Here is a 24,131-nt window from a genome sequence, read left to right on the forward strand (position 1 = left end):
CAATGCAATAGGTCTCGAATTTATGCGAGTTTTTAGCTATTGACATTGCAAATAACAGTGCCTTTTTTATTTTTGTTTTCGTTTTAAAAACATAAAAAAAGGCATTGTCATTTCCAATGCCATTAGCTTAAACTCTGGTACCTGCGAGACCTATTTGCATTGCAAATGCTTTTTGAATTGCACGAGGAAAATGAAACGGCAGCACCGTGTCAAAATGTATTTAACACTTGGATGCTAAGGCACTGGAAGGATTTACATGCAATTTCCATTGAAATGAATGGCAACTCCATGACGAGCTGAGCTCGTCATGAGCGTCCAAGGGGTTAAATGTAGAGTAGCAGACTATGCTTTTTTTTGAGGCGATAATACATTTTTAAAATTATCCTCTCCTAGCGACGAAATACATTTTATTGGCATTGTAAGGCGAATAATTCACATAAGTTCTATAATTAAAAATTCTCTTTTTGATGTTGCAGTATTCATAGAGGGAGGCTGTTCTTTGTGTTCACTCCTCTGCATTTTAAGCTTAGTCCTTTTATGTGTTCGCCAGTTGCAGTTTGTGCCTCGTGTAGTGTTTCTTTCAGACAAGGTAGTGATGCATTTCTTACTATTCTCTCAGACCTGGCCTTTTAAAAACCCTGTGTATGCAAACTGCGTCATCTCGCACGGTCCAGCGGATTACAATGCGTTTGAGCAGGGCCTGATGGTTTCCTCGATCGCAGTGACTCAATACACAGTAATTTTACAAACGGGCTAGGAATGAGATTATTACATTTGGAAAGCTCAAACCGACCTCGATTTTATGACCTGGTTTACTTGGAAATGGGTAATCGGGATGGCATGCGCGGTTAGGAGGAACCTTTAGCGATGTCGAAAAATTCAAGGAAATACTGTTTTCTTTCATTAGCAGATAAAATTATAAAAATGTTTAGCTCTTGCAAGCCTTCCAGTGCACGCAAATTACAGCAAGCCTTCCAGTGCACGCAAATTACAGCATATGTGTTTAAAAATACCAATTCAGGAGCAGATTTGGCATTTAAAAATTACGGAGGGGGATTAAATACTGATGTGATCTAACTAGAGGAGCTACCCCAGATCGATAGATGGCCTAACCGCAAGTCCAGTGTCCATTCCCGGAGAATCAACCTATTTAAAGAGAGAAGTGAGTAAAAAAGATAATCTAATAAAAGGTCTCTCATGGCCACTGCGCGCCGATTGATTATACAGGAGGGAGGGAAAGTAAAAGCACTCCATGTGCGCGCTGTGTTGAAACGCCGCGTGCACATCTCCTATTCCCCTTCGGACGCAAAACCCACAACAATAGATCTCGCCATGGCGAGCATTACATGCGTTGCGTCGCTAGGGGAGACCTAAAAAAATCTAGATGAGGTGGTTCGTCTTTTAAGATCTGCACAGCCAAACTCCCTCTGCAAATAAGGAGCTTAAATAATGATTGGCCTTTCGTAAATCCTTAAAGACTTATGTCTTTAGCCAATAACTCCTTAAGTCTCCTAGTGGCATGTTGTAGCACCGGTACACACTCTGAGTAGCTGTGCGCCTTACAAGTTGCGTCATTCATTCATTCACCACACTATCTCATCTGGATACTTCAGCCTAATCTCCTACATTTACTTGGACGATGCAAAGAACCTACTGAAGTTGATCATCTGTCAAATGCAGATTGCAGTTTATTGAGATGCTGCCTTTTCGCTATTCATGGTTGCATATCTAAAAAAGCTTGGAATACAAAGGATCGAAAAATAGAAATTGTTATCTGCAGATCTCTGACCGATGTAACAAACAACAAAAAATAGGACTTGTTTACTTGTTAGGGTCAAGCTTTATACCAGATTATTAAAATATAGGATACCTTTTGGTGTAGTGATATTGTGACCCACCTAACGGAGAAGTTTACTGGACCAGACCCTGCAATATTGACATTTTATCAAAACAAGCAATACTTTCAGGTGTGTGTGTGTGTGTGTGTGTGTGAGAAAGTGCCTCTTTTTGCCTGGTTAGCCCCCATCTTTTGCCTGGTTTGATGTGGTTTCAATTGTAGTGCACAGGGTCCCTGCCAACCAGGTCCCCTGTGCCAGTGCTTTTTGTCCTAAAACATAGCCGCAGTTTGTACTTCTGCCCACTATAAGTTTCTAGTAAGTGGTACCCTGGGTACCTAGGGCTTGGGAGCTGATGAGGGACCCCCCTCACTCGGACTATGCCACTGCCTTTGCAGCTTGCATGCCAATGTGAGGGAGACAACGGCAACGTCGTCATGGCAACCTGCTTCGGTGCCATGCCAGCCATTCCTGCCTGAAGGTATATGCAAGACCCACCTCTAGCAGCTCTCACAGCCCTAAGGCAGGGTGCACTATACCACAGGTGAGGACATATCTGCAAGAGCAGATATGCTCCTACAATATTGGAGCTATTCCTTAATATTGTAAGTGCCAGGGAAGCCATACAGAGTACATGGACTGGAAACTCCACAACTCTATTTCCACAGCACTGTGATGGTTTCACCCAGGGGTGTTTGGTACCAAACTACTTCTTTCCCTAAATCCACAATGATGCCAGTGTGAGATTTAATGTACCATGTACTCAGAGGGTACCTCAGAGGTTCCCCCTGAAAACCTCCCAACCATGGTGGGGTCTCTGAGCAGCTGTAGCCAGCCAGTCACCACCAGACATGTTTCTGGACCCCTGGGCGGAGAGAGCCCCTGCTCTCTGGAACCAGAAACAGTGCACATCCTGGACAGCGGTATCACACCTCCTCCCCCAGGATGGGCCAGTTCTCGAAGGGGAAAGCTTCCAAGGCTTGCCGCCTTTGTAACGCAACCCCTAGCCTCTGCTGCTAGCACCAGATGGCAGCCCCCACTTTACACTTCCACTTTAGGTGGGAAAACTGTCTGGAGAACTTAGGAGAATTGTGCCCACCTCTGCCAACTCCACCCCTAAGGTGGGGGGGGAAGTCCCTGCAATCTTGAAGATGGGGAGACCCCACCATTCTGGGCTAGGTCAATGTCTCCTCCCACAGGACGATGGCTTAATAGAGGGTATAGTCCTCCTAGGTAAGGTGCCTATTGGCCCTTCCTGCTACTCATGTGGAAATGCCCCTATATATAGTATTTAGGTGGCTCCCCCAGCCATAGAAACTAGATATTCTCCCTGCAGAGAAGACAGAAGACGACTACTGCTTCGGCCCCAGCCCTACTGGCCTGTCCAACTTCTGCGTACCTGCAACCTGTTTTGCAGCCAGCAACCTCTAAAACCCAGGGAAAACTACTTCCTTCTGTAAAAGACTCCAATCTCCCATGGACAGTGGGCAAGTCTAGAAGAAACCAACTCCAAAGGCTCCATATCCAGCTGGAACCACGATCTATGCCCCTCTGCACCCAATGGCCCAAGTCTGAGTGGCTCATCTTTGCAGTAAAGTCGCCCCAGCGATCCTGATGTCGTGTCAAGTGTTGGCTGACCTCTCCTCTATTTACCTCTGCTGTCATTGGTCTCTCTCCTACAGCCTCCGGTGGCACGCCTGCAACCTGTTTGCCAAAAGTAGAATCTCCATTGAAAAGCATTGGGCGCCTCACACAGAAATTTCACCCTGCACCTGGCTGCCCATGTGCCTGGTGATGTATGTTCGGTGCTGCTTTGTGGCCCCCTTTGCTGGTCCTAACCCCCAAAGCTTGGCCCCACAACCGATTTACCTTCCTACCTGCCAGCAGTGTTGCTCCAGGCACACCTAGTATCTATTAAAAAGCATTGGGCCAAACTGACTTTTACGTCTGCCACCCGGCCGCCCCAGTGCTGCTGGTGGTGCAGTTCTGGCACTCACCTGACACTTACCACTTGCTGACCTTTGGTCCAGAAGACTGGAATTGTAAGTGTGTTACTTATCTGTTTACTGTGATATTGTTTTCCCCATAGGATAACATTGAGCTGTTATATACTTTTCACTTTGAAAAACGTTTCATATTTTTTTGATGTACTTGCCTTATTGCGAAGATCTTGTTCTTAAAACAAAATACAAATAAAGTATATTTTTCTAAAATAGGTCTGGATCTCCTTCTTGAGTCATGTGTCCATTATTGGTCAATGTTGAGCAATACATGTCTTACACTCCTCCGTGTTAGGCCTAAGGCTGCTCACCCACACTACCACTAATAGAGCACTTTGGGTTTCAAATGAGCCTGTACACTTTTGGGGCACCCCTGGACTCTGCACAGTATAACCACCTAGTGGCAATACCATATACAGACCGCTTCCTACAGTGTGGAATTTAATAAAAAATCTTCTTGTCCATGGGACAGGTTGCTTCATAAATCTACTTGTCCAGATAGAGAAAAAGCAAGCATTTGAAATGCTATAGGTCTTGCAATTGCGAGATTCGGAGCTATTGGCATTGTAAATGACAATGTCTTATTTTTGATTTTCTTTTTAAAACATAAATAAAATGCATTGTCATTTTTACAATGACAATAGCATAAGTGAGAGTTTAAGCTATTGGCGTTGTAAATGACAATATCTTCTATCTGTTTTAATAATTAACACAAAAATAAAAGGCAGCATCCTTTACAATGCCAATAGCTCAGTCTTGATCATTTCTTCAATCTCTGTCAGAAACACAGAACAACCTTGACCCTTAATGTATCTGCCCAGCTCAAGGCCCGGCTCATCTAGCCCTGTCAGATGCATTGTACATTCTACTTGAGTATTATTGTATGTGTGTGTTAGTGTGAGGACATTTGTGTGTATGTGCGTGTAGTAGATAGTAGGTGTATGTATTAGTTTTCGAGTGTGTCTTTGTGTGTGTGTGTGTGTGGTAGGAGTTTATGTGTATGTGTAACTCATACCATGCTGAGTGTAACATACACGCCACAGAGGAGTTAATATTGTAGTGTAACTTGCGCCGTGCTCTGAATGTAACATACACGCCACAGAGGAGTTACTATTGTAGTGTAACTCGCGCCGTGCTCTGAGTGCAACGCACGCGCCCTAGAGGAGTTATTATTGTAGTGTAACCTTCTTCCCGCCGTGAAGTCCATTACTGCAGAGTAACGCCTACCTGTGGGTGTAATTATCACAGTATTACACACGCCCAGCGCTGCGAGGTCTGTTGTTGCGGTGTCAGGTCACTGGCTGACGTTGCTGCGCCGCTCAGTGGCAGCGGGTTAATGCGGCGTAATTGGCGGATAATGATCATCCAATAATGGGCTCCAGTTCGAGCTGGCATTACCAGGCACAGAGATGAGACGGGGGCAGAGGAGGGCTGGCAGTGACGGGGGTGAGGGGATGTAGAGGAGTCCTGGCACTGATGAGAGACGGCAGATGAGGCCTGGCACTGACGAGGAACGACCGAGTAGGTCTGACACTGACGAATGACGGTAGAGGAAGCCTGGCACTGGTGAGGGACGGTAGAGGAGGGCTGGCACTGACGGGGGTGGGGGTAGAGGATGCCTTATGGTGATGAGGTATGGCAGAGGAGGCCTGGCACTCTGAAGTGTTCAAGAAGAATTTTGGTTTCGTCTTCGATCTCTTATCTTTAGGGGGCTATGTGTTTCTAATTAGCGTGGAGGCGTGCACTGCCCCTTCCTTCTCTCAGAGGAAACAAATCTTGACGAAACCACGTTTTGTTTTCATTTGAGAGGTCGAGAGCAGTGCGCTTCTCCACGCTAATTAGAAACACATGGCCCCATAAAAATAAGAAATTGCTTCACAACAGCTGTGAAGCAGACGGATGTATGACAGTACAACGCATGCTTTTACAACGCATGCCATTACGACGCAACTTTTACAACGCAAGTCGTTACAACGACTTGCGTTGGGGGGCGCTGGATAGTGAATAGTTTAATTTACTATTCCAACTCCAGTCCCCGTGGATAGTAGGGAAGGTGTTGGATAGTAATTAAACTATTTCCTATCCTAGAGCGCCCTCCAGCGAAAGTTGTTGTAATGACTTGCATTGTAATAGTTGCGTCGTAATGGTAGTGCATTGTAAAGGATGTTTCCCGAAGCAGACAAGCCTGTCCGGATGGAACGGACTAAAGGGAGAAAGGGCTGCGGCCCAAAAACATACCATCCAATGGGAAGCCAGCGTTTTAGCATAAACGCTGGCTTGACCCAATGAAAATGATGTGCGTGGCTTCAAGTCCCCTTCTTAAATCTCCTTTAAGTCTCGCAGAGCGAGCAGCGCATGCGCTGCAATGCTAAGCGAGACCTAAAAAAACCCTTGTCCTTTTGGTGGCATGTAGTGCAGTGAACATTTATGTCGGCAATCTCATTATATAAGAGATCTAATAATAGCATCCAAGTATCCCTGAGCTTAAATTATAGTGGGGTTTGAATACCAGCGAATCACTTATTTTGACTACTTTCCGCAGATCTACATACTGGGGCTGAAGTTAGCAGTATGCAATAGGGTCCCGGTTGGGATGCACTTATGAGTGTGTGCAAACCTACTAACTTGCATGTTTAAGGGGTTTTCACCATCTCTTATCTAATTGTTTTCCATTCTGAGAATGGTTTGAAATGTACTCTTGACAAAGGCAGAAGTAAAACTTTCCAGGGTTCACTAAAAAAATGGTTGGAGGGAAAATGAGCCTGTAAACTACACATGCATATTCGCTAGTGCCCAATGCAGTTCACAAATATTTTCTGGAAGTACGATTTCCTGGCCTACTTATGTAAGTTTTTGTGAATTTATGAAAGCTGTAAGTCTGTAGTCATGCAGGGACATATTCCATGGGTGCACTTTTTTGCCTTTCTTTAAGATTTGGGTCACTAATTAGGCCTGGCGTTAACCAAGACCTTTAACATTTAATACAATTCTGTCCTATCTATCTGCTGGCTTCACTGTGAATGACTGCATTCTGCTCTTCGGCACACAAAGTAGTTTTGTTCAGTGCCAAGGACAACAGTGCCAATGTGTGCTTTTTGAGACCAAAAATATTTTAGCTTTTTGCTAATTTATGATATAATGGTGAGGCCCGGCAGACCCCACAACAATAAAGCTTTACAAAAACAATATCCAAACAAGGCACGCATTGACAAAACCAATATGCTGACCACCAATGTCCGACCTATTGGCTTTGCTAATGCTTGTTTCCTATAATGTTGTTGAAACTGATATACAAATTTTCCATTATGAATATTTTGGGAAAATGGAAATACTAGCCTGTATCAACACATTTTTTTTAAATGATGCTTCAAAGAAATGGTACCTAAAAGTTAACAGTAGTTCAGCAAAACGTTATTTTCCTGGTTGCGTTTTGTTAATATTTTATTTTGAAAGCAAACAATTAATCTTGCTTTCAATGTTCTGCAAATATTTTCCTCTAATCGGAAAGCATTTTGAAATTGTTTTTATTAAGTAAACAAGTAGGGCGAAAAAAACATACGTTTTGCAGCTTAAATAAAGATACAGAATACAGGCATAGTCAAGCGTAACTGATGTCAAAAGTCACAGTTGTAGGAAGTACTTTGAATTGGGCACAACAATACAATATCACACAGGATCATAAATAGCAATTATCAGTCCGAGGCAACCTCCTCTTCATCTAGTCTAGGGGGTTCGCAAATATTACCCCTGAACCTATTCCATGCACCCCATATTTGTTCCCATTTCCCAGGGCACCCACGGTGAACAAACACCGCCTTCTCAGCCACCATTGCCTCATCCATATCTCTGCACCAGTTCCTCAGTGTGGGTAGGACATCAGAGCCCCACAGCCTGGCTATATTGCGTTTCGCCACCATCATACCCAACATAGCCCAATCCTGTTGGCGATGCGCTAAGTCATTAGCTTCCCATACATTCAACAAACAGCGCCGGGAATCAGGCAAAAGGGAGATAGAGTTTGAGAAATGGTGCGCATCACTGCTATCCAGTACATTGTTATCCCACCGCAGTTCCACAAAGTATGAAAGAATGTCCCTTCCTCCCCACACCCGCGAAGGCAATACACATGCGACGCCTTCCCAATCTTGTGTAAAATCGTTCTGGTGTAGTACGTGCGGTGCAGTATTTTAAGCTGGATTAATTTGAGCCTGGAGAGGATGGCCCTTTCTCGGGGAGAGGAGAGGGCCTCTTGCCATTCGGAGTAATCCAATGTGCCTAGGTCTCGGGACCAGTTCAATCTCAGTTTGGACGTCATGTCAGGAAGGTAGTTAACTACTTTCGGTACGTGAGGGATGTTGCCTTTTCCGGCATGTGTTCTGTCTACAGCCTATCTTCAAGAGGGGTGGATTCCTGTAATTCTGTACCCGGCGGAATGGCAGTCTGCAACGCATGTCTAGTTTGGATATATCTAAACCGTTCCATCCGTGCCATATCGTATTGCGTCTGTAGGAAAGCGAAGTCCACCACCTTACCCTTTTTCCAAAGGTCTCTCACCACCGAAATACCTATGTTGTCCCAATTCTGGAACCCTTTGCTGTTACGGAGAGAGCCTAATCTGTACGAGTCCCAAAGCGGCGTCATTTGGGTAATAGTACCGTAGCATTGAAGGCGTCTGTGAGCTTTGTACCACAGATGCACTGAGTGATGCGTAGGGCCTATTAAGTCAGGCGGCGCGTGGCGACTGTAGAGATTACTCATCAGCACTGTTCCCTCTACATGTGCGCGTGCGCCAGCGCACACCTCCGTCCTCTCAAGCGCGCAGTGCCGTGTGTGTGGCGCGCACACACATCCCCAGAGAGCGTTCCCGTCGCCGCCTTTAAAAGGCGAGCAGCGTGAAAAACGGGCATTTCCTGGTTTCGGAGAGGCAGCTTGTGAGGTCAAGGAGGGAGCACTTGCTTTATTTCTTTTGTTTTGTGGAGTGAGATTTTGGGGCACATTGTCTGCTTTAGTTTAATTATTCATGTTAATTGCAGCGTCTTCACGAGCTGCGATTAACATGAATACTTTCACAAAAGCACACAATGTGCCCCAGAGCCTTACTCTACAAAACAAAAGAAATAAAGCAAGTCTAGAAACACGGCTAAAGTCTGCCTGCTGTGCAGTGTGCACATGCCAGGCCCTGCTGGGTACACCTCTCCATACTTCTCAATGCGTAACTTTTTTGTGGAACCAGTTTCAGCGTAGTGTTTCGAACCGCTCTGAAGTAGCGTGCCGATGATCTTGTGGGCACGCTTCTACATAAACACTACTTCCAGGTAAAGGAATTGAGATACAGTACTACTTCAGTTCTATGCTTGTGGCTTCCGGTCATTTGATGTAGCCCTCTTCCTGTTGATTCCCTGCTTACTACCTTCCAGCATGTGTTCATTCCAAGCTCACATGAGAGGGTGTCCTGGACGTCATGTAGACATCTCATTGTCTCCGCATGCCTCAAGAGATGCCTCGCTGACCAGTCGACCACCAGTTAGTTATTCAACACTGCGGTATCCAAACTCGATGTCATGCGGCCTGTGCTGTATTAAAAATCCGTAATTAATAAACAAATACCCACTGTCACGGCTCAGAATACAACAATTAACGTGCCAAATGTCGGGTGACCATGGAGGTGTCGCGCTCGTGAAAGTATCTCACGTGGTTGGAAACATTGCGTAGCTCTTTTTTGCTTAATGTTCATTTCACGTAGGACTCTGAATTGTTTGTTTCCGGCAAAGTGGGTGGACTTTGTTTGTTCTGTTCTTACAGCATGCCAGCCCTGAAGCTAACCTCGTTTTTTCGTTGCAACTTGATGTACATTTTTCTATTGACAGATCGTTTGCAATTCGATTTTACCATGTGTTTTAGTTTCTGTTTAAAGTGCCACCAATGAGGTATTTGTGTATGTGTTTTTTTGTTGTTAGTGTGTTTTATATGTGTCTTTTCCCATTTGTCATGTCTATCACTCTGTCTCTGGGTCCACATATTGATATTCACTTCACTATGAAATACTCACCGAATATAGGCCATGGTTATGTTTGCTCTGGTACATTTGTGTCCAGGGTGTTTCAGAGGTCAAACAGCTTCTTTTGTTGTTCTCATCGCTGTCACTTAAGTTTGCAACATAACACGTGTGAAGAAAGAAACACCTCTTTCCATCGGGGATTGCTGGAGTAAAGTCCAGTTCATAACCGTTGAGGCCAATGCAGAGCAAAACACCAAGGCAAGGCTGGAGACCAAGCAGCATACATATACTTTTGGGCGTGCTCGGAACAACACGACTAGATGGGCCTAGTGCCGAGATTTGCAATTGTTTCCTATTAATTTGCACCAGTTTTGAAGGGACATTTTCAGCACATTCTTAGCAATGCACCTTGACAGTTGTTTTGAACTGTGAGAGCTTTATAGCTAACCTGCACATTTTTTTTTATTTCCACTGTATGACACGTAAAACCTGCAAGATACAATTGTGTTGTGCTGCTACCATTTATATACACATTTTCCTTAATGTTTAACATTCTTAATCAGCACTAATGCCAGAATAAATTAACACTTCCACTGTAGTAAAATTGAACTGGCAGGTTTGATAAAAACAGTGTTACGCATCATTGCGATGGTGGCTAGTCTTGTGCCATCTATGTGTTTTTGTGCAGCACACGCAAGCCACTTGGCAACACTGGAAGACTTGAAGATTCAGTGGCGTATTAATGTTCCATGTTTCGAGGTTATATTAACCATGTGCGGACGAAGGTCATTACAGAGCTTCTAGACAGCTAAAGCATGGCTTTCTTGAATAGGCTAGCAGTTGGATCTTTGCACTCAAATGGTTTTCCATCCATCTTTCTTAATTTTGAGGCATGAGGGGTGCGATAAGATTTCAGCTTCCTAATGGGATAGTATGGTTGAAGTGAAGTACAGATATATTTTTTTACTTCATTTTTTTTGTTCTACTGGGAGCCAGAGGTGCTCTTTAGATGTCTATGTGATGTGAGCAGATTTAATCCAATTGAGGCAAATCGGATTGTCCTGCTTCTCGATTCTCTAGAGTTTCTGTGTCTAATTATTTTTGAGCTATGGCATAGACTACATTGCAGTAGTCTAGTTTGAATAGAATGAACATTCTTATTAACTGCCCATCTTGCTTTTCTTGCAGTAAAAGAGAACCTTTATAAGCATCATGAGTTGCAGTTTGCTCATTTATATGATCATTGAAATGTAGCAAAAAAGTTGTCAAATCAGGTGTCTGTGATCCGTTGTTCCAGAATGGCAACTGCAGTGTGTCCAAGCTCCCAAGGCCTTCAAATCAAAGGCTAGGGTTAAGCTGAAGCTGTCCTGATCAGTGACATAGGACCTGGTGAGGCCTAAGCAGATCTCACTTATCTACAAGTTGTTTCTGAGACACCCCTTGATCTTGCTTTGATCATTTGTGTTTTCTGATTTGTAGTTTAGTCCTCATACATTTGAATTGCACTACGTACTGTACAATTAGGTGTTCCAGGGGTCTCGTGCAGACACTGAAAAGCAGTGAGGATAATGAAGGGTTCGGTGAGGCACTAGAAGATATAGGTTATGTTTTACTGATGACTGTCAAATTCGAACTTTCTGTCAGCAGCAGGTGTGAAATTAATGCATCTATTGCTGATAATAAAGCGTCTAGTATCATCGATGTTAAAATAGGATATCATGACAAAGGTTCTTCTAATGGGCTCACCATGTTTCGTGATTGGGTTCATGAAGGAAGGTCTGTGGTCATGGGACCCATGTTGGATGGCGTTGCACTTGTGCTACAACAGAAGTCTTTGAGTAACATTCTGTGTTTGGAGGAAAAAACATTGTATTTTTATGTGTGGAGTGAAACATAGCATTTTAAATTTGATGACGCAGTTGCATGCTCATATATGTTAGACAATTTGAGCATGCTGGTGCTGGCTCGTTGGCAGGGCGCCTCAATTGCAGTACTGTCAGAGGAGCGCTAAAATGCGTGACTGATGCATTTTAATGCGGTGATGCGAACACCAGCAATAAAATACATTAGTCTGATGCGCCTTACCCTAACCCAGCCATAAACCTGTGAAAAATTAAAATTATAATAACTAAGTTATTATATTTTCTTTTTCCTCCTCAAAGAGAGCATTTGTTAAAGTTTTCATGAAAATCGCAGTGCCCGTCATGAGCTGCAATTAACATGAAAACTTTAACGAATGCACACAATCACCGCGCAGCTCAGCTCTATTAAGAAAAGAAACGCAGCAACATAGCTGCCAAGGTTTCAAATCGTTATGTGGGACTGTTTCAAACTTGCCTTAACACTGTTCACGTGGTGCTGTTGGTGTGGAAATGCACAGACTTTATTTTTTCAAGCAAAAGTTTGGAGTGATATTTGGCGCTGAACCCACACACGCAGTCTGGTTACTGGCGCACATTGCCTTGGTTGCAGCGCACTTAGACCTTACACTGCCGCACACAGAGGAAAAAAATTAGAGGGAACATTGCTCATCAGTCCTCTAACCTCAAGGCACTGTATCTGCTAAATTTGTTGGCTCAGTCTGCGGGGCATGTAACCAGTAATTAATTTGCTTAAGGTGGGCCGCCCAGTAGTACAGTTCGATGTTTGGGAGTGCTATGCCTCCATCATACCAGTCCTTCACCAACTTATCTTGCGCGATTAGTGCTGACTTTCCATCCCACAATAGACAAGAGACTGCCGCCGTTATTGCTTTGAAATAAGATTCCTGGACCACAAAGGGGATATTTTCTAGGAGGTACAAGAAGCGTGGAAGTGACATTCATTTTATATAGGGCCGCTTTACCCAAGAGCGTGAGGGAGAGAGCCCGCCAGACTTTCACATCTCGTTTGAAACAGTCCAATGGCGACTTCAGATTCAAGTTATAGAATTCATACGGGTCCGACGTGACATATATACCCAAGTATTTGAATGCCGTTGCAACAGGCCGTAAGGGGCAGCTCGTGGGGAGCACCGGCGGGAGGCCAGCAAGAACAAAGAGGACAGACTTGGACCAATTAATCCTGTAACCCGACACTCTTCCAAATTTTTCACATACATTTAGCAGTTCTAGAATGGATTTTTTGGGGGAAGTAAGGTAAAGGAGTATGTCATCCGCATAGAGAGATATGCGGTCCTCCCATACGGTAGACCACCGGAGTCCCTTAATAGAGGGTTCCCATCTAATCCAGATCGCTAATGGCTCTAGAATCAGTGCAAATAATAAGTGGTACAAAGGACATCCCTGCCTTGTCCCGCGGCCAAGCGGAAAATCCCGTGAGATGTGTCCATTGGCAGCCACGTGAGCCAGGGGCCTGGTGTAAAGCAGACGGCCCTGGCGCAAAATTTAGGGCCGAAGCCCATGTGTTGAAGCACTGTAAACAGATATGTCCATTCTACTGTATCGAACGCCATAGTGGCGTCTAGGGAGAGGACAGCAGGTTCCCGTATATATTCTTGGCGGGCCATGACTGCGTGTAAGCGGCGAAGGTTGAGTGCTGTACTACGATGCAGCATAAAACCAGATTGATCTGGATGCACCAAGGTGGGGGACAAGCGCATCGCAAGCAATTTGGCGAGGATCTTTGGTTCTGCGTTTATCAGTGAAATGTTATGTTATGTTATGTTATGTTACGTCTATTTATTGTGCGCACAGATACTCCAGCCAAGGAGCGTCCTGGCGCAGAGACAAGGTAGCCCGTAAAATCGGGCGATAGGAGGTGCAATTCGTCGCAGGCCTGCCCGGTTTATGAATCGCAACAATCGTGGCAAGGCGTTGATCTCTAGGCAGTTCCCCAGCTTCGAGATTATCATGGAACATATTCAGAAGGCAGGGGGCCGTTTGTTATACAGCTCTACCGGAAGCCCGTTAGGACCCAGTGCTTTGTGAGACGTGAGCGAATAGGTCGCCTCCCGTATCTCCTCAGCAGTGATGCCCGCCTCTAGTAGAAGCACCGCTTCTGAGGAAAGGCGATGGATCATCAGATCTTTAATGTACTCAAACGATTCTTCCGTCGTATATGTCGCTTGGGGGGCATACATTTCCTCAAAATGATCAGCCAGGAGGTCAACTACTGACGCAGGATCTGAGGTTGTAGTCCCCGTGGGTTATGACAACTGTGCAATGACTCTACTCGCCCTCTCTTTTTTGTCAAGCCAAGCTAACATCTTCCCTGCCTTGTCCCCCATCTCATAAACTCTGTCGAGTCGATTATAGAGTGTTTTTCGCCATTTCTCTCTGGCATGCTACATATTCGGTTTGTTTGAGGCGAACCTTCTGGGCGGCCCCAGGCGAGGGGTGTGTTTCTTGTTCAGCTATAGCGGCGGATAGGTCAGCTTCGAGTCCGTCCAACTCTGCCCGCTTATGGCCTGTAAATGAGGCCATCGCTTGCCCGCGCAGGACCACTTTGTAGGCCTCCCAAAGAGTGCTTGGAGAGGTCACCGAGCCAGTATTTTCTTGGAAGAAGTGCTTAGTGGTTCTGGCAAGGTCAGCCATAAGGGGGGTAAACTGTAAGTAACCAGCATGAACAGGGAACATGCGTCGCCTGTGTGTCCGGTGGTGTGTATACTTTAGTAGCAGTGGGGAGTGATCAGAAATACCTCTGGGGCGGATTTCTACCTCTTCTATACCCTGTGAGCTGTCCGCAGTCCTCAGAATGTAATCAATCCGGGTAAGACAACTATGAGCCGCAGAGTAAAAAGTGTATTGCCTATCGTCGGGATGCTTATATCTCCAACAGTCTATGAGCCCCATGGCATCCAAAAGACCAATTAGCCCCTCCCCCCGCGTACCACTGGTTTGAAAGGATATCTATCTATCTCATCATTAATGATATCATTAAAGTCACCCCCTATCACCAACGTCGCGACAGGTGAAGTCAGAAGAAATGTTGAGAGTGCAGACGGTGCAGTGGCGTGCAAGGCAGGTGGGACATATACAGAAACGAAATTAAACAAGTGACCCTCCCATTGGCATGTAATTGCCGCAGAGCGGCCCTGATCATCCACATGCGTCTGCTGCAATACAAAAGGGAAATATTTCCTGACAAGGATCCCTGTTCCCCTGGAGCTGCAGGAGAATTCTGCATGCTCCACCATAGCATATCCCCATTAATTCATAGCCTTGGTGGCTGAGCCTACTAGGTGTGTTTCCTGCAATAAGACTACGGCAGGACTACATCGTTTCAAGTATTGCAGAACCAGGCCTCGTTTCACTTTGTCACCCAATCCCCGGACGTTCCACGTCATCACAGTGAAGTCTGACTGACGGGGCGAATGCGTTCGAGAAGCCCCCGCGTCATCTGTTACGCATGTAGCCATCTATGGCGTAGTGTAGTGTCGTGCAACCAAAGATAAACTTGACCTGCACTGTACCTTCATTAAGACAGAGTGGCACCCTAACAGTCATACAAACTGCAAAAGCAACAAAAGGAAACAACCCACAAACCCCCCCACCCTGGATCCCACCCATCCTCCCTGCCTCCCTGCTTGACGAACCTCCAACTGCCCGCCACCCCAACTCAGCAGAGTGCTTTTTCCCCTCCCATAACTAAAATACTTGCTTGTCGGGGGAGAGCTCACCAAGGCTCCAGCCCTCTAGAGCCCCCCAGGTCTGTCCCAGTCCAGAACCAAAGAACGGTGAAAGTGCATTTGGCGACAGGGTCGGCATAGGCAGCAGGAGTCAATAATTTCATGACAGTACTCATTCCTCTTCTCGTAGTGGGTCATGGATCGCTTCCAGGTGTCCAGTGCCAAGCGTCTCTGAGGCATCTTCTCCATCATGTGGGTGATGTGGTCTGGGTCTACGATCTGAACGATGCACAGTGCGCCACCCTTCGAGCCAGTCATGCGCCGCTTCAGGCGTGTCAAAGAACCATGTTCGATCATCCGTCACTACTCTCAATTTTGCAGGGAAGAGCATGGAGTATGGTAGCTCCTGTGCCCGAAGCAACTTTTTAACTTCAAGAAAGCTTCGCCGCCGCCTAGATACAGCTGCAGTGTAATCCGGGAAGAAGGATACAGTTGAATTTAAAATACGGATGGATGGGTAGACCCTTGCTGCTTGCAAAATTGAAACCCTGTCCCGGAAGTTCAACAGTCTGGCGAGCACTGGTCGCGGGGCCACCCCTGGCTTAGGCCTACCACCAGGCACCCTATGGGCACGCTCCACCGAAAAGAAATGGGAGAGCCCCTTTGGCTGTAGCTTAGTTTTGATCAAGTCTTCTACATACAGGTCCATTGCCTGGGTACCTTTAGACTCCGGAATACCAATAATTCTGATGTTATTGCGTCTCGCGCGCCCTTCCTGCTCGTCAAGTTTCTCCGCGAGTAACTTGTTCTCTTTTTCCAGCTGGGCGACGGAGGTCTGCAGTTCAGAAGTGTCCGCAACCAAAGATTTAGCCACTATCTCCACTTCTTTTACTCTGTCCGCCATCTTGTGGAGGTCCGCCCTTAGCAAAGAGACGTCAGTAGAAATAGTGCCCACCGTGGTCTGCACATTCGCCAGCGCCGTCATAATGTCCTCAAGAGTTACTTTTTTAGTCCCGTCCGTGTCCGATAATTTACCTTGAGGGTGCACTGGAGAGGAGCCCCTATCGTATGCAAACTTGTCCAGTTTCGCCTGCGTAGAGTGGTGTCTCGGCCCTCTGCCCGTAATATTGAAGCAAACCGATAAACACACTGTAGACGTAATCCGTCCAAACCTCACGCTTCCAGAGAGCAGCAATCCAGCAGGTATGCCGAAATGTCGTAGCCCCGATGGCAGGGCAGTTTTCGCAGCGGGTAGAGGGGGGCAGAGGGGGGGAGAACACAGTTCGTAATAGTTCCGGGGTGGGCAAAGTAGTTAGACCCTCAGTAAACTTTGCGGAGCGGGAGAAGTCCACGCACACTCCGGCGTGGCACAAAGGGAATGATGCAGCAGCCCGCAATGCCTACTCCGCACCGGGATACACCCCGATCCCCAGGGTCGCAGCCGCCCCAGACTGGGCACCGCACAATGTCTCACCAGTGCCCGGATCGCTGCGGAGGGCATAGAAAGTCACTCGAAAGGGCTATGGCATAGTGCAGGGTAGCGTGGGCGGTAGAAACACCTCACAAGCAGTGAACACCAGGCCTGCGAGGATGGGAGAACAGGGCCGCAGTGCCAGTCATCAGTGTGTTGTATCCTCTCTCGCGGTCATCGGTGGGAGCGGGGCCTCTCAACCGGCACAAACGGGCATCGACGCCGCAAGGAGTCAGCCACCACAGGTCGCAACAAAAGGTCTCTCAGAGCTGAGGCGAGCCAGGTGTGTAGCGTGCACGGCCCGTCGGATGCTGTAGGGAAGGGCCGAGGGCAGCGCCGTCTTACCCCCAGATGACAGCGGCGGCCGGCTTCCGAATGTGGTCTAGTCCGTCTCGGCCGGAGCCTGCCACTACAGTCTCCCGTCAGATTGCTGCTAGCAGGCCGCACTCAGGGAGACGCCAGTTCATGCGGAGGGCAAAGTTTGATTTTTACCGGAGTTTCACCGGAAGATGCAGCTCAGGTTCCGACGTGGGGAGACAGCCTCCGGGGCAGTTCAGAGACTCGGATAAATGAGCGGATCAATGTAAAGGGCAAAGTCGCCACGGAGCTCAAAGGCTAAGCGGCCATCTTGCTCGGCCGGTAGCCACGCCCCCGGAAATTTTTTGGGAAGCTTTATACATAGCCTCATGTAGGTAAACTTTGTATACTTGTACACATTTTTATACTGGAACCACTGTCAGTAGTGCAGTTCAAACTTACAAGATTTACTTATATAATAAAGGCAAATGAACCATAAATATATGTTTGAACTGCATTAACATAAAGACACAAATGTTACCTTCCTTAACTGCAAACAATGCACTTCACTGATCTATAATGTGGTACTGGCAACCTAAAGGGTTTGTGCTGCAGGTGATTGGGCCTACTTGTCCCAAGGATAAAATAAACATTAAAACTTGTATCCCTTGACCCCAAACAATGTGTTGTGGGCATTGGTCTATAGAAGTTCCACACCCTCTGATTTTGATTAAATCAAACCTGCAGTTTTAATGAAAGCCAGCAACATTTCTGATTGATGTGCCACACCAAACAACTCCATTTATTTCCACTGTGTATCTGTTGGAATTCCTGATGTCCCTGATAAAGATACATTTTGTTTTTCCTCATAGCTTCCCACAGGATGGAGTGATAGGTCCCATCTTGTGACTTGAGGTATGTTGTATAGGTAAAGCCTTGAAGCAAATGTTTGTTAGGCATTGCAGTGGTTTGAAATCATGACCAGCATATGCTTTCTTTTACCAGAATTTTAGAAGAGCAAAAAGGACAATACATGCAATGATCCATAATCAGAGTAAGCAACCTAAGCCCCCCGCCCAAAAAAAAGATACCAGGAAAGAGGGTGGAAATAGATAATCATGAATTTAGTTTTATTGGAACTAAAGCTGGCTGTCCGGAAAGGGTAATTCAATAGAACCAACATGAATATTGTTTTAGGGTGACTGGAGAAGGAAGGCCTGTGGAGAAGAAAGTTGAAACATCTGTTCAAGGAATCATAAGCTAAAACAGCTGACTCCGACAATCTGAAACATTCAGTGCAATTTTTAACAGTATATGATCGGTGACATAAGTGAATAAAAGGTAGGCGTGCTTGGTTAGAAGATACTTCAGATCTACATAGATTAGTTGCACTATTATCTACAGTGTCTCACATAATACCCCTCTACTTTGCCAAAGGCTATATAGTGCTCTCTTTGGCAAATTAATAATAAAAGTCTATCCACCATTGGATTAGATGTCTATAGGATGATGAAGAGCTCTTTCCTAGAGGTGTGTAAACATTGTTAATTGAACTCAAATGTAACGTGCAAATTTAAAGATTATTTTTCTAAAGGGGAGATCGAGCAGCTTTAGTAACCCATTGTTGCAGCGGGAAATTGTTCCTACTGCACTGAAAAGTTGCTCTCGGGAGCTGGAGGCTGTACTCCATTGCCCCTTAACTAGCCCATCTGACCCTTCATATGCCACCTCCAGAGATTTCCCCACAATTTACCTGCACAGAAACGACTTACAGGGTCCAATTCTGGGCGTTCCTGATGCCGTTTGCGCCCCATGGGACTTCGAGCTCCCGGAAATCAGGAATTCCAGGAGGCCTTGACATATTTACTCCATCTAAAAGCTTTCCCTACTTACGATGCGGTGCTTGTTTCTGACTTCTGCCTGCTTCACTGGCAAAGGAAGCCCCTGACTAAATGATAACTGTAGACCAATTTAAAGCCCCACCTTGAAGGCCCTTCACTCAAAAGGGACAAGAAACGTTAACTGCTGCAATCACTTCACTACTGGTAAATGCAGTTCCTTAATACATTTTCCCTTCCACTAATGTTAATGGAGGGCTCTAGGATATGGCATTATCCTCTATTCTACATATCTATTTTCGGATGTAGGGAAGATAAAATAAAGTGCCTCAAAATGCGCAAGATCACAGTTACCTGGTGCCTTTCTTTGTTGCGCGAAATGAGCTAATCCATGCTGCAAGATCATGGGAATGGGGGATGTGGGTGGAGATTTGATTACTAGCAACAATAAACGTGCAGTCATAAAGGAATTCTCTGGCGCCATCTCAGCCCTGGGTTTCAGGTAGCAGTTATCCTTGCTTCGAATGCCCAGATTACACCAACATCCTCCACCTTGGCCCTCTTGAAAAACTGCTTCATATGCTTCAATGAATTTATCAATTTGTATGAATTATCGGGTACTAGACCATTTCAGCCCATCCGTAGTTGTAAGAAGAATTTCTTTAAAGGCCCACTGCATTGCCTATAAAGCAGTGCAGGGAAACAGTGCCTTTGTTCATCTGGAAATTAATGTGGATGTTTTTGTCCGGATGTGGCATCTGCTCTACCTTGGAATTGAAACACCTACAGTTGATCATCAGTTGGACGCTCAATGTTGTTTATGCAAATTCAAGACCTTGAAATGCCCTAGTTGTTTGCTCATATATCCTTTTTTTTTTTTTTTTTTTTTTTAGCTTTTAACACGTCTTCTCAGACATCTCATTTAGCCACTACGGTGAGCCCAAGGAACAGCACACCAGATGAACACTTGAGTATCTTAGAGTAGCTGGCATCTACTGGTAGCTCTCCGCCTACCTGTATATAGCTTTCCTGTGTGCAGCCCAACCTTCCAACTTTGAGGCTTTTGCGCGGTTGAATTAATACATGTAGACCAAACTTAAAAAGTGCTTTTCAGATGGAAATGTTTGTATTTTCAGAATTTGTTAGATGATGTTTAGAGAAAAATGGCTGAATTTACGAAATACATTTAAAGTATACTTGAGTGATAAATCATGTGACAATCGGGAGACTTGTAACTAACAGTATTACCTTGATGCACAGGGACTGCAGCTATGGCTGTTATGTATTACCTTGGTGGAGGCATGCCAGATAGACCAATCCTTTTCTACATTACTGCCGACAACCCTCCTGATGCACTGAGGTGATCACTTCATGTAATCCTGCATAGTGGCCACTAAGTTAATTGTCTCTGATGTGGTCACTATTACACCACTAATAATAGTAGCGCACAATGATTTTCACTGAACAAAACTCTTTTAACAGAAACCGTTGAAAACCCCTGCACTAGCTACTGAGCTGATTGACTGCAGTGACATACATGCCAGTGGATTAGGAAACCTGTTGTAGGGAGGATCCTTAATTACATATCTGGTTCCACCTCCCCTCTACCCTTGTTTTATGCGTTTAGCATGATGGCACCTGTGGCATGAACGTTTGAAATAATGATTGTTCGAGAAGAATGCAGGGAGTCAATGAAAAAATAGGTCAACATCTCTTTACCTATCTAGTGAAATTGCCAATCCTGACAGAATAGTCATTATGTCCCTTTCTCACTAATAACAGAACTTAACATTTCTGAATTGCTTACTACTTTACTGGGCGGACTATCTCAACTTCTTGATCAAAGATTAATCTTATGATAAGCCAAAACTGTCACGAAAGTGGTTGGATGTAATGGAGAGCATGTTTTATTCTGGTCTGTTTGAGCAAACACTTTGGATCACAATGTATCTACGAATCATCCTTGCTTAAGAAATGTAGTGCTGTTGCCGCAGGTCTTCAAACGTCTGAGATGTCCACGGTGTACAGGACCATTCGTCCTAACTTAGTTTATTTCTGCAGTGTTATATTGAAGCACCCTAATGTTCAATGCATTGCAGGGGCAGCTGTCCAGTCCTCCTTCTTTCCATGGCCGATAAAGTGAATACCATTAAGTTGGTTAATATGAAGCATCTGTTGTCTGCTTCAAGAAACTGCTTTGGTGCTGAAGCTGTTGATGGCATCAAATACGTAGTAGAAAAATTAATTAATCAATCCATTAACAACTTTTAAAATACATTTGTACAAATATGTGATATGTTTGACTGGAGAGACCCTCTTATTAATGCCCCAATACAGCTGAAGCAAGGTCTCTTTGCAGGAAAACCAAAAGTGTCCCAGTCCTCTGTTTCTAGAATTAATGGATGCAGCCAGTGATTTGAAAATAACGCCGTGAATACAAAAGCATTGTCTGCTTTGTCTGTATCCATCGCATTATTTACTTTTACATAATGGCACGGCTTGTTGCCTAAAAACCGTCTTAGATTAGTCTAAACACATAAATAAGCTTGCTGGCTGATACATACCCTGATTTCATGCACTGAGGGATGGCAAAACGTATCTTCAAAAGCACGCTGAACTATGTTTGTAAAACACCAGTTTTTAAGTGGGACTAATCCGATCTTTCTTTGCACACAGGACTCAAACTGTTTCTCGCCATGACGAAAAGAGAGGCGGAGGAGCTGATAGAAATAGAGATTGATGGAACTGAAAGATCAGAATGCACCGAAGAAAGGTATGCAGTATGTTAATTTATGGTTTGTATGTGTCTAGCAGATTGCCCACATCTTAGAGTGGTTGGATTTTTGAGAGAAAAAAAGTGAGAAAAATTAGTACTGTGGAATGTCTTTTCTCTTTTAACGTAGATAGGAAGAAGCTAACTTCTTAAAACCTTTGGTCTTAATTCAGAGAATCTTCATTAAAGTGCAACTCTTAGTTGGTTATATTTTGTCCTTCATAAGCTACAACTTGTCACTCTGATACCAAGTGAACACCCATGTAGAAGGTTTATTCAGTTTATATAAGAAATTAGATGTAATGTGCCAGAATAACAGAATCACACTGCCTGATGCCCCAGACAACTCTTATGTTGCTAGGAGCGTCAAGTTCCTGTATATGCTTTCCCCTTAATGCATGTTCATGTGCTTCAGGGGAGGTAAAATGCAGACGGTGACTCTTAAGTGAGAAAGCAGGTTTTGTGCCTGGCTGTTTAGGGCCTTCCATTTCATATTTTATTTTGTTAAAAAGTAAACAACCCCTGATGTTCATTGGTTATTTCATGCCTACTTGGCTGCCTCTGGTTCCCCTGTGCCCCACCGAGTATAGAGAACAATGCCAATCTCTATCCAAGATAATGTGAAGTAAGGGGAAAGTTAGAGGTTGCAAAGGTTTACGGGGTGCTTGTCCTGTCAGTTCTCTGTACCAGAAGCAGTGCTGAATTCCATTTGTTTTTTTCATCCAAAAAATGTATTATTCCTTGTGTCTAGTTATGTCTTGTGTGTTTGAGCTTCCCACGGGAAACTGGTCTGTCCCATTCCCCAGAGTAGCTGAAAGGTTGTATTATATTTTAGAAGCAAGGTAGCAGCTCCAATGCCAGATAGCACTCCTCTTGCTCCCATAATGTTTTATATTTTATAATAGGTCCTCAATATCCAGTAGCTTTGTACTTCACTGTGTGGGTAGGCCAGTGGCTTAATTTTCCACACTCGAGTCTTCCAGGTGGAGAAAAAGGTAGCATTCCTGGATAAGATATGAGGGTTTCAGGCTAGTGTTCTTGATTTTATACGTTACCTCATGTATATAGTGCACATGGCAGCACCTTTTAGTGGGCGGTGAAGTGTCTGTCACACACCAGAGTCTGTTCTGGTTTCTTGGAGGTGAATGGGCAGTGGCTGAGTCTGTCGTGTTCAATCCCTATTCCTTTTTAGGGAAGTACAGTTGGTAATGAGCAAGAGTCTCCTTTTACAGACACTGTCATCTTCTGGGAAACCACTATAGCGTTTGGTTGGTGGTCAAGTTACAGATCAAATTAAGGCCCCAAAACTACCTAGAGCGATACCCTCTAGCGTAGCTACTGCCTATCATTGTCTGATGAAGAATGGCTCTAATTGCCTTTAACTACAAAATTAATGATGTAGGACTGCATTAAAGAACAATCCGTAACCAACCCCTACAGAAGTATTTGATCACCAGAGGTCATCAAATGAGACCCAGGGTGTCTCTGTAGCAAAGTTCTCTTTCCCAAGATGAGTGACTGTTAATTTCACTCCCACTGCATCTGAGAAAGAAATGACATATCCTCAAAGCTCATGTTCATAGGGCCAAATGTTATTCAACAAGATGCATGCTTATTATGGGCCCTTTTTCAAATCGGTGAAAAAACATGAAATTGTTAACTTGGGTCCTCGTATTATTGATAATAGTTGGGGTGTTTGCCTGTTTATTGCTAAAGGCCAAAGTGAAATGGTTTATGCTTCTGATGCACATTATCTTTACATAAACACATTTTGAAAGCTTTGATACTTTAAGTAACTCTGGACACATCCGTCCATGTGGGATTCAATTTTAATCGGGAGAAGTGTGGAAATGCTGGGCGGTAGGAATTTTGTAGATCCTGTGCAGATTATGGAATTGTCTCTTACAGAAATGTGAGGAAAAGCCATGATTTAGCTAAAGATTGCCCTTTGCGTGCAGTCTGGGTACGAGCTTGGTTTGACTACTTTTCAAGAATGTTTGGGTTCACCTCACACCCCTTTGGACTCCCCGGGTTGTGTACTTTTCATAAATGTCTGAGTTTGGTAGGTTACCCTGGGTGCTGGCTGAACCTGGGCTCAAAACCTCCAGTCAGACTGTATGTGAAGTCACTACTGACTTGATTTGGGTACAGTCCCAAACCCTTCCTCTCCCACAGAGAAAGCACATATGTGCCTGTTAGAATAGTTGTAGTTGGGAGAAGTGTGAGAACGATAACGGGTGTAACATTCCTCATTGACATGCTACATGTACGTCAAATGATCTACTCCTTACAATTCTCTACCTCATTGTTGTGTGTTGCTTCATTCTCTGGGCTATGAGTTAAATGCGTG

General features: G+C 44.9%; 1 protein-coding gene across 2 annotated transcripts in view; it reads left to right on the forward strand.

Moving 5' to 3' along the window:
- The window catches only part of GABPA (GA binding protein transcription factor subunit alpha), a 301,636-nt gene that overhangs the window by 29,682 nt on the left and 247,823 nt on the right, over window positions 1–24,131 (forward strand). For both annotated transcript variants that reach the window (XM_078658370.1, XM_078658369.1), the window contains exon 2: window positions 21,685–21,781. In XM_078658370.1, coding sequence (XP_078514496.1) covers window positions 21,705–21,781 — 77 coding nt within the window. In that variant the 5' untranslated portion in view covers window positions 21,685–21,704. The remainder of the gene's footprint in view (window positions 1–21,684; window positions 21,782–24,131) is intronic.

The sequence above is a fragment of the Lissotriton helveticus genome, chromosome 8 (assembly GCF_964261635.1).
Source record: "Lissotriton helveticus chromosome 8, aLisHel1.1, whole genome shotgun sequence".
NCBI classification, from domain to species: Eukaryota; Metazoa; Chordata; class Amphibia; order Caudata; family Salamandridae; genus Lissotriton; species Lissotriton helveticus.